This window comes from Bidens hawaiensis, unplaced genomic scaffold, assembly GCF_021521415.1.
Source record: "Bidens hawaiensis isolate Kalapana, Puna unplaced genomic scaffold, B.hawaiensis_p1.1 tig00031483_1, whole genome shotgun sequence".
Taxonomy (NCBI): domain Eukaryota; kingdom Viridiplantae; phylum Streptophyta; class Magnoliopsida; order Asterales; family Asteraceae; genus Bidens; species Bidens hawaiensis.
In genome coordinates, this window is record NW_027495312.1 from 103973 (window position 1) to 115541 (window position 11569).

Sequence of the window (11569 nt, forward strand, 5' to 3'; positions counted from 1 at the left end):
CATCACCATCCACGGTTTACCATCTGCTCTCATACCTCTTTCTGTATCCTTCACTAATTTTCCCTTTTGTGGCTTTAGCAACTCGAACTTCTTTTCTTTTACTCCTTCTTTCCACATTATCTTCTCAATCATTCTAGCCATATTGTCGTTGCTTCTGTTTATCAGGCCCAACCTGGCCAAGTCCTTTACTTCGCATTCAGGCAATGTGTTGAACGATCTCAACATTCTCTTGAAATATTGAACGCCATCATAACGCTTCACCACAAACAACTTGAGCTGTTCATCATAAATCCAACAAATAATCCCCTTTTTCGCCTCTGCATACCCTTTAATGTTGTAGCTCTTTCTGAACATGGTTGGAACAGCAGGCTTCTTGGTCTTGACAAACCAATGAGCATATTCTTCCTTCCATCTAGGCTGCTCTTCCCACACCATCTCATCTACCACATTCTTATCCCCAAAATCTGCTCTTTCAACAGCTGGAATCTCATGTTCCACTGCATCATCCACGTCATCACCAACAGCAACCACATCATCACCAGCTGCAGACTCCCCCTCAGCTGTGGAAGTCCCAAGAGCTATAGTAGTTCTTGGCAACTCACCACCTGCACCTTCCGGTGCATTGGGATCATTGTCTCGATCATTTCTTCTTTGCGTCCTCAGCTTGTCGCCTCTACACCTCATCTCCCCCTGAGATGCCAAGAACACCTTCAAGACATCTATAACTTTCCCATGCTCAACCAGGAGGGTTGCATGTAGTTGAATTGCTTCCACTAGGCTTGAATATTTTTCAATTAAGTTATAAAACTTCCCTTTAAGAATTTAAATGAAACGATCAAGTCCAAGTAACCAGTTTAGAAAAACATAAAACTATCTAAGTACAAAAACTTAAAGTATAAGGGATCAAATTTCAGTCTAGTCAGGGACCACTACGTTTTTAGAAAAGATCCTAACAGGAATCATACTAATTATGTGACTGTCACTTGGATCCGTGTTTAGCTGTATTATGACATAAAGAGACAGGTTGTAAGCATGTAAATAACTTAAATGGTTTTCATCGTTTCTGTGATACGGATTAAGGTTCAGTTAAGCTCAAAAATTTAAGATGGCAACATCTCAGAGATAATGATGTCTTCTATCTATTCTCAAAGCGTATTTGGCTATACCCAAGTCACCTCGAATTGACTTCGACCCATAGTGTCTGATTATCTTGTAGATACACGATGTCTGCTTCCCGTTTTCTTCTAACTCCAGACTTGAGAAGTCTTGATTGTTACTATGTCTCGAAAGTACTTAAAAATATACACGTATTTTTTTTTTTTTTTTTTTTTTTTTTTTTTTTTTTTTTTTTTTTTTTTTTTATAAACATTTTTATCGACTTCGGAGTATGAAACCACTGCAAGTCCCGAATCTGGATCACTGCAGTGTCTTGAAATGCTTTCTTCACGGGAATCAGAACACTCACGGGCTCGTGTATGACTGGGTAGTCGCTTTTCTGCCTATCCTTCGAAAAGATATGTATGAAGACATACAAAACTCTTAAGGAGTTTCCACATAAATTCGAGTAAATTTAAGTTAGTATCACATACACTTTTACGCACCATTAAAATTACCATGACATACAATGACTGTTCTAAAGCCTTTTAAGCCTAATAACTTCACTAGTTAAGCACACACAATCAGTATATATATCATTTTCCAAGGTTGGATCAATTTTCTGTTAAACATAGCACATTTACTTCAAAACGAAGTAATAGACTTGAAAAGTAATTTCATTTCCCAAAAAAATTTTGACTTCAATTCGCCCCGATCACGTCAAAGTTTTTCAGGTAAACGGCAATCCTGAAGATCCAATGGATCAACTGGACCGACCACATACAAGTATGTGTCCTTCTAACTAAGTATGAACGACTAATTTTCAGCGATAGAAAGAAAACACATCATAAATCGCCCCGGTCACTTTCAGTCATCAGGTTAATGGCTATCCTCAAAATCTACAAGTAGAAAATGAGGACCAAAACATATCCTAAGACATGTCCTTCCAACTGAGATAACCGACATAATTTTAAGCGATTAGTGACGATTTTTTTTTTTTTTTTTTTTTTTTTTTTTTTTTTTTTTTTTTTTTTTTTTTACTCAGAAGAAAAACATGGTTACTCGGGATTGATCATCCCGTTTAGCTCAATAAAGTTCACATTTTCTAACGTCATCTTCCCGTTAGTTACCGTATCCTTTCCTGATATTTTGCCTCCACTCTCACCGGCAAAACTGACTCTCGCTCCTTGAACAGGTTTTAAATCTTGTAACAAATTTTTGTTACCAGTCACGTGCCGGGAACAGCCGCTATCCACAACCCAAAGATTATTGGAAGCCCTGTTCAACTGTTCCTGCACAAATAAAAGAGATGATTAAAATTTGGGGACCCAAGACCTCTTGGTCTTGGGTCGATTAACCTTCTCAACCGAACTCACACACCTTGGCTGACCAAAGTTAGCATTATAAAAATTTCCACGAGTCCTAACAGGATACCTCCTTGGAGACTGATAGTGAGGCCTACCAAACCGACAAACATTAAGAGAATTAAAAGAATTATAGCAGTTGGTTTGGTTATTAGTAGTGTGAAAACGAGATGTGTTTCTTTGAAAACCGGTATTATATCTCAAATTTGAATGGTTTTCTTTTTTAACATGTAAACGATTACTAAAAACCTTGGTCTCAGTTTTCGAGGGCCTCACCTCTCTGAAACGCTGCTTCAGAGGGCAATCAGCAACAAGGTGCCCTGTTTGATTACATCTAAAACAACATCTATAATCAGCTTTCCTGTCAGCAGTTGTTTTAGATGTGGAGGCAGTATTACTAACCATACGTCTCACATAAGGTGGGACATATGGGTTGAGTGGAGTACTCTTATTAGTTGATTTAGCATTTTCTCCACTTGTGGGTAATACTTCCTTCTCTTTTGTCTTACCCGACTCGGATGACTTATCCGAATCAGATGAGACAGGACTTGAAATTTTAATTTTTGAGACAGGCGAACTTGTTTCGCCTTTACTAACTTCCGGTACTTTACCAGTTTCCTTAGCAGTACTTGTCTGATCAGCTACGAAATTAACAGATTCATGAACACTAGGATTGAAAGTGTAGTTGTGATTATACGGTGGTGGCACCTCGTTATAACCAATTCCTCCCCTCTTTGCAGAGGTACCTTGATCACTCACAAGGTGATCAAGGATGGCAGTGGAGTTCCGGAATTGCTCCAGTTTCCTATTTAGTGCCACCACTTTTACCTGGTGATCAGCAATCTGTTTTTCTTTCTCAGCGATTAACTTGGTTTTCTCTTCTAAAACCTCGTAGCTTAGATCGATCACAACAATTTTTTCAGCTAATTTTGTTTTTAAACTTTGAACGTCTTTTTCACAAGCTTTAATTTTTATTCTATAATTATTTTCTCTTGTCTTTGTGAAGTGATGATCTTCTTTCAAGGTTTTAAATTCGGCATCCAACTTAACATACTGATCAGTAATTGTAGCAAGTTGTTCTGACAAGTTCTCACATTTAGTACAGAAAGATTTAGAACTTACCTCGGAGCGATTATCCTTGTCATCTGCCATGAAAGCTGTTTCTTCTTCAGTGGCTTTCTCATTTCTATCAACCTTCTTACATTCTCCAACCTTCTGACCTTCTTCAACCTCAGCCTCAGCCATGTTTGCTTGCTCACCAGATTCATTTGAATGCAGGTTCCAGTTGTACTCACCTGCTTCTCTGGTCAACATGGCGTTAATCTCTCTTTTAATTCCAGAGTGTTGAGTAGGCCGACCTTGTCCTCGTTCAACCCTCTCATTTCTGCATTCCTTGGCAAAGTGCCCGTACTGTTGACAATTATAGCACCTTACCTTGGATTTGTCGAATCCAGGCCTACCACCAACAAACTTTCTCCCAGTTTTCTTCATAAAACGTTTAATTCGCCTCACAATCATTGCCATTTGCCATTGCAAATCCATCTCCTCCAGATCATCAGCATCGATCTGGTCATAATCCTCATCCAGAACAGCAGGGTCCATAATCTTCCCTTGGATGTAGTTTTCATAGGAAGCAATAAATGATGCATAGACTGCAAACTGCTCTTCAGCAGATTTGACACTCATAGGCATCTTGGAATAATTATTGCTTGAGGAATTTTCAGAGAAACCACTCGTGGATGCTTGAGGCTTTGAAGTACTTGATCCTCCAGCAACAAAGCAAACATCACCGTTCATGTTTACTGACACATTTCCTGACTCTCCTTTGGAGTAGTAAGCAGCAGATTCAGACTTCGAACTTGAGCCTGAGTTAACTTTGGCACCATACATACCAGGGTCTTGAACCTGATCCGTTGGTGTCTCTTTTCGAACCATATTAAGCTCATAAGTTCTGAGCTTGTTTACTGCCGTTTCCAAATCATAATTAGGAAAGTCTCTGTCTTCCCTCATAAGAACGGTGTACATTTCCCACTTCGGTGGGAGAGCATCGAGAAGCTTTTCAACGATCTCTTCTTCTCGGTAAGCAATCGAATAATTGTTCAGCTCTGTCATTAGATGATAGTATCGGGTGATAATATCATCGAGCGATTCGTTCTTCAAATGCTTGAAGACAGAGAACTGGGTCTTTAACAGCTTAATCTTCGAGGCACGAATACCCGCGTTCCCTTCGAATCTATTCTCAAGAGCATCCCAAAGCTCTCGTGCAGAAGTGTACTTCCTGAATGTATGGAGAATCTCTTGAGGAAGAGCCATAGTAATCGCAGCATGGGCCTTGCTCTCGGCCTCATACATTTTTTTCTCTTGTTCCTCCATCTGGCTGTACTTCTTTACCACATCCCGACCTTCGTGTTCCATTGACGGTGGAATATATCCATCCTGGATGCACACCCACATCTTTGCATCCTGGTATTTAATATACTGAATGAACCTATCCTTCCACGCCACAAAATCGGTTACTTTCAGCAATCTTGGGGCCTTAGTAGCAGATCCCGCTTCGACTTCCATTTTGACTAAGTCTGAGATGTTGATTGATGACATCCTTCTTGAAGACTATTTTTTTTTTTTTTTTTTTTTTTTAAATTTCCGGGAAATTTTGTCGAAAAAAAAAATTTATTTTTGCCAAACTTTTTCTGAGGACTTCCCGACTGATAAAAATGGCTTGGGCAAATTTTCGTGTAAGCGGGCGTTCCAGACTCGCTAAGGCAAATTTGCCAAAATTTATTTTTTTTTTTTTTTTTTTTTTTTTTTTTTTTTTTTTTATTTTTTTTTTTTAACTTCGCCGAGAAGTCAACTTCGCCCAAAGTCAACTTCGCCTGTTCGTAACTTCGCTAAGGCGAACTTATGAGGTAAGCGAAGTTGTGGTTAACTTCGCTAATCCTTATATCTTCGCCGAAACCCTAATCTCCAGTGACGGCAACTTCGCCTGAATTCAGCAACTTCGCCCGATGAACGGTAACTTCGCCCGATGAACACGAAGAACAGTTCAGATCTGAAACTCGGATTTTAACGAGAATTTTGAAGGTTTAAAGGCTTAAACACACTGGTAGGTAGCTTGAATGATTAAACACACCAAAAACTCGTCCCGGTAACACCCGAAATGAGACGAAATCTACACCCGCGTGAAATCCCGAACCTCACAATCGAGCCGATGGCTCTGATACCAATTGTAGGTTCCTGAACGCGGATCGTACACGGGAAATCTCTAACAACGCAGGTGCGGAATCCCTGCGTATATAGGTACGAGTGTAGATATTGTATAGATTGAATACACGAACAATGAACACGAGCTATAAGGTAAACACGTTATATTGAATAACCAAACCCGTGACAGTAGGTCACTGTTACAGAGAACAAAACGAAACAAAACGTAAAACCAAAACCCTAACTCACGTTTTCTTCTGAAACGTTCTATTTAAACACGACAACTTCGCCACTGGCGAAGTTGTCAGTAACCTCGCTAGATCAGCAAGTTCGCCATAGCGAACTTGCTGATAACTTCGCTAGTTTACAAAACAAACCATAAACAAACCATTAACTATATTACAGACTCGATAACAAATACTAGACTATGAACTACTGACAAACATGTACCAACAATGAAAACAACCCCCATAATACGGGGGATAAAAACTAGTATATATATATATAAATATATGTATATAAATATATATGTAGATTAAAAATATAAAATATAAAGAAAAGATAAAATAAGAAGTTTGATTATCCTAAGAAGGCTAGAAAGGAAGGTATTTTTGTCTAATATCTTAATATTGAAAAACCACTTAATTTAATTTTAAAATCCCACTTAATTAAAACTCACTTAAATTTTCACTTATCTCCTACAACCACCACTGCCCACCGCCGCCACCACCTTGCCGAAAACGTCTTCGGAAATTTCGTCCGAAAATAAAACACTATGAAAAACACAATGTAAAAAATACAATGGAATAAACACTATGAAAATAAAAACACAATGACAAAAACACAATGAAAAACACAATTAAATTACACAATGTAAAAAACACAATGCAAAAAACACTATGAAAAATAAAACACACTTGTATAACACAATTTTGTAAAACACAATTTTGATAAAACACACTTTGTAAAAAACCCACGAATTTTTTTATTTTATATAGCAATATGGTACTCATATAAAAGATAAAAAAACACTCGTTATTATGGTGAAATTGTTTTGAAAAAAAAATGTCATATAAAAAAGTTATGAGCGTTTTAAAATGATGGGGCATTTGACATGTGCCTTGCATGTGAAGAAAGAAAGTCAACAAATGTGTTATCTCTATTATGCCCTTACCCTTATTTTACACTTTATGATCTCTCTAATCTAATCTCAACCATTCAATTTTAAAATGAATGGACAAGATTATTTTCTATCCTTCCTAGGAAAACTAATCTTCTTATTATAACTCAACCCACATTTAGGATATCCGAGATATCCAAAAACATTCAAATTATTATCCGAATTTCGAATAATTTGGATTAAGATTTTCAAAAATTTCAGATTCAGATTGAACACCTTTACTATAGCCTTGTTGAGTTTGTTTCAATGTTCACTGTAGCATCCAAAAACATTGTCTCATCCCCAATAAGTTCCTATCTGGTTCAACATCCAAATTACCATTCACTACCATTGACGATAAAGTCATTAAACAATTTTAGTTTTAAACCGAACTGGTTAAAGTATTCGAACTAAATTCACGAAAAACAAACTTTTATTCTACAATTTTTATGATTATAATTTCCCTTATTGTTTTTATCGTAGAATAAGATTATTATTTTGGTATGCAATATACATTGGAATGGCATTAACGTAAATAAGCTAAAAGGATGGCGTTTTGAATAATATTCCCCGAAGACCATGACACTTCATGCCTTTTAGCATCTCCTTTCTCCCCCTCTTATCTACTAAATGTCAACGGCTTCTACTTCAGGCCTAACTCATACTCATACTGATACTATTATTACACATGATGTGTTTTTAAGCTTCAGAGGCAAAGATACTCGTTGTACTTTTACGGATTATCTCTATAAAGCGTTAATACGAGCAGGACTTCGCACTTTTAGAGACGATGATTCTATCCCAAGAGGTGAAGTAATCAAGCCAGAAATCGAGAGTGCAATCATTGAATCTAGGGCTTCTATAGGTGTGTTGTCTGAGAATTATGCGGATTCCAGATGGTGCCTTGATGAGCTTTGGTTGATCTTGGAGCAAAGGAGGAAGTGCGGTCATTTCGTTTTACTTGTTTTATATCACGTTGATCCATCAGATGTTAGAAATCAAAGAGGAAGGTTTGCCATAGATGAGTCAAAATGGGACGTGGTTGATGTGACAAGGTGGAAGGATGCACTAACAAAGGTCGGTAATTTGACCGGATAGGTTCTTTCAAGGTATATATGGTTTCTCTCCATATTTATGCTTATAATTTACGTTTTGACCCTAAGTTAAGTTTGATAAATTTCTGTTTTAAGAGCTTAAAGCATGTCCAATTGAACTTGTTGTTTGAAAAATTCCAGGACCTTAGTGACCTAAAACTAGAAACGAAATGATTGAAACAACGAATGCAATTTCTACAACGTATTACAAAATTACAAAAATTGCCTAAAATTATTGAAGAGGAATCTTGGTTCATTCATTCATGCTCTTAGTTGTCACAAATGAATATGTGTTTATTCGGTGTTGGTTGCCGTATTGTATAGTTAAATAATGAATACTGCAACTTTCACATGATTGAGAGAAATAGTTTTATGGCTGCCAATTTATACGCATCGAGCCTTTCTCTCGCTTGTTATGAGTTAAGACATATACATCATGCATATATTCTGGTGTTCATGTTTGTAGAATGTGAAACTATGAGTGAGAAGTGGAATTTAAACAAAAAAGAAGGTTTAACAATGGAAGATATTTGGGTTTGATCTGAGATGATTTCCTTTTATTGAAGTCAACAAGTAAAAACTTTATCATGTATTTTGTCTTTTAGAAAATACACATGCATTTTATGAGATGTCTTTTCACCATAACTAAAGCATTAAGAATTAAAATGTCGTTGTCTGAATGTGCTATTTTTTTTGCTGGTTTTGCTCCCAGGTATGAAACAGATTTTATCGAAAAACTGGTTGAGACGATCATCTGTTAACTAGATTTGAAACTAGTAAGTACTCCGGCCCATTTAACTGGAATGGAGACTCGAGTAGAAGACATCAATTTGTGGCTGAAAAATGAGAAATACAATGCCATAGCAATTTGTGGCATGGGAGGCATTGGCAAGACAACACTTGCCCAATGTATTTATAACTCAAACAAGCAAGATTTTGAATGCAGCAGTTTTGTTGAAAAGATTGGAGAAAATTACAAACATGGTTTGCGTAGGCTACAAAAACAACTTCTTAGAGATGTTTCTGGGAATGATAAAATAAAGATATCTAATGCTCTTGAGGGTACATCTAAGCTTGAGGAGGTATTACATACGAAAAAGGTGCTTATTGTTCTTGATGACATTGATGACGAAGAAGAATTAAGCACTTTGCTTGGAACAAAGGCATTGTATAAACAAAGCAAAATCATAATAACAACTAGGCTTCTAGATTTAGATGCATGGTTTGTGTCTAAATCTTCAAGGTGTATGGTACACAAACTTAAAAACTTGGATGTTCATGAAGCATTAGAGCTTTTCAGTTGGCATGCCTTTGGATCCAAATTTCCCATGGAAGATTTCGGGGAGCTTGCACAACAACTAGCAGAATATTGTGGAGGAAATCCACTCGCTCTTAAAGTATTAGGTTCTTCTCTATCTGTTAGCGATGAAGACCCACGTAAAAGAAAGAACATGATAGAAATTTGGAGAGATAGAGTGAATTTACTTGGTTCATCAAAAGGAGATCTTGATAGTAAAATCCAAGATGTCCTATGAAAGAGCTTTGACTCCTTACAATTTGAGAATCACAAAGAGTTGTTTCTGGACATTGCTTGTTTCTTTGTTGGTGAAAGTAAAGACATGGTAACAATATGGCGAGATGACATGCATGTAAAATATGGGATCATGACCCTTATTACCAGATGCCTTCTTACCGTTTCACCAGATGCAAATGAACTGGCCATGCATAAACTCCTTCAAGATATGGGAAGAAAGATAGTTTGTGAAGAGTCTAAATACCCGTCAAAACGTAGTAGAGTGTGGCACGGTGACGAATCTTATCGTGTCTTGAGAAAAGGAGATGTAAGATGCCTGTTATGTGTATCTTTAAGCTTATTTTCCATTTCACAGCCACCTATTGCAACTTGTATTAATTCACTAATTTCACCTCTTTCTTCATTAGGGTTCAAAACAATTGAAGGTCTAGCACTCGACATGCAAAAATATGGTCAAGGGAGGATATCAGAGGTAAGACTAAAAAGTAAATTTGTTGTTTCGTACTCAGCAATTTTTAATAAGATTATCTTAATGGGGTGACAATATTCTGGTCCAGAACATTAATGTGTTACATATTTTCTGGTGCCTGTACCTTAAATTTTAATGTGTTTAGCTCTAGATATGAGGCATGCTAATTAATTTACCTCATGCTAAATTCGCAGACAGTAGCCCTCAAAACAAGTTCGCTTGCAAAGATAGACAAACTAAAATTTCTCCAGCTCAAATATGTGACACTCACTGGGTTACTAAAGAGCAGCTTGGTGTCTATAGATATGAGTTACGGACACATGGGAACATTTGAAGTGCCAACGGTATAAGGAATTTACTCTGTTGTTTATCAATTCAACTTCTAGCTTCTCTATTTTAGACAACCTTCATTTGAATGTACAGTCACAACGTAAACCTTTTACTGTTGGAATAGGTTCTTGATTCACTGAAGAAACTAAATCTTGAAGGATGCGTGAAACTTGTCAGCATCTGCCAGCTCCACCGACTCCCTAAACTTGAGACTTTGATCCTCTCTAACTGTAGCACTCTGACTCATCTTAGTGAATCCATAGAAGATATTAAAAATCTTGCTTTGTTGGATTTGAAAGGATGCACTAAACTGTTCAAGGCTTCATCAAACAAGAAGAATGTAAAACGTTTATGGATTAATGGAGGAAATTCAGAACAGCCTTTGTTTTCCTTACCCTTTTCGTTAAAGTTATTGTATTTCAATGAATGCAAAATCGAGAGTAATAATGATATTCGGGTGTCATTCCATGCCCAATCATTCTTTAACCTGTGCATAGGAGGTAATATGTTTGAGTCCTTGCCCCGTTGGATTGACCTTAATATGCTTCAGACCCTCAATTTATATTCCTGCTCACTCCTGAAGTATCTCCCATGTATTCCAAATACGCTAGAGGAGTTGTATATAGATTGGTGTTGTTCACTAGAGAGAGTAACATTCCAATCAGGTCATTTCAGACTCCAACAGTTTTCTTATGTAGGTTGTTCCCAACTGTCTGAAGTTCAAAGCCGTTTTAAAATAGTGCCTGTAGCCAAAATTGATGAAGCAGATCTTGTTCAACATATGAGATGGATCAAAGAGTATGAAGACCATGAGGTTGAACTTGTCAGTGATGATATTACCATAGGAAGAGATCAGCAACTCCAGGTTATCCCTCTTACTTTGTCTCAAATCCATTGTATTAAAAACAAATTTCTGTATTCCATCAGCAAATTGTATTATGTCTGACTGAAGAAACGTGGATCGGCTCACTGGTAGACGATCAACTTTCCTCGGGTATGAGTATGCTATTTCACCGATGGTTCTCCGGAGTATGAATTCTTCCACCTACAAAACGAGCAGCACCGTGAACTTACCCCTCAGAAAGGGACAGAGGGGTCCTCTTTGGGGTAACCCTCCAGTGTGAGAATAAGAGATTGTAGGAGAGGATAATAATAATCTGAGAGTGAGTAAGGAATTGGAATGTATTTTCTTGTTTACCTCCCCTTGTGGAGGTGGTGTGGTATTTATAGTGTTAGGGTTTCCAATGATTAGGCTCAGATCCCATTAGGGCCTTTTTGGCCTCCTCCCGTTGCTTTGCGCCACGTGTCCTTAGGACACCTGGT

General features: G+C 37.4%; 1 protein-coding gene and 1 pseudogene across 1 annotated transcript; both read left to right on the forward strand.

Annotated features, from left to right (window-relative positions):
• Positions 1-7449: 7449 nt before the first annotated feature.
• LOC143582189 (toll/interleukin-1 receptor-like protein pseudogene) lies at positions 7450-7917 on the forward strand (annotated as a pseudogene).
• A 799-nt stretch (positions 7918-8716) lies between these two features.
• On the forward strand, positions 8717-9448 carry LOC143582190 (disease resistance protein RUN1-like). The gene has a single exon (XM_077064813.1). It carries the CDS (start codon positions 8717-8719, stop codon positions 9446-9448), a length of 732 nt encoding a protein of 243 aa, XP_076920928.1.
• Positions 9449-11569: the final 2121 nt, after the last annotated feature.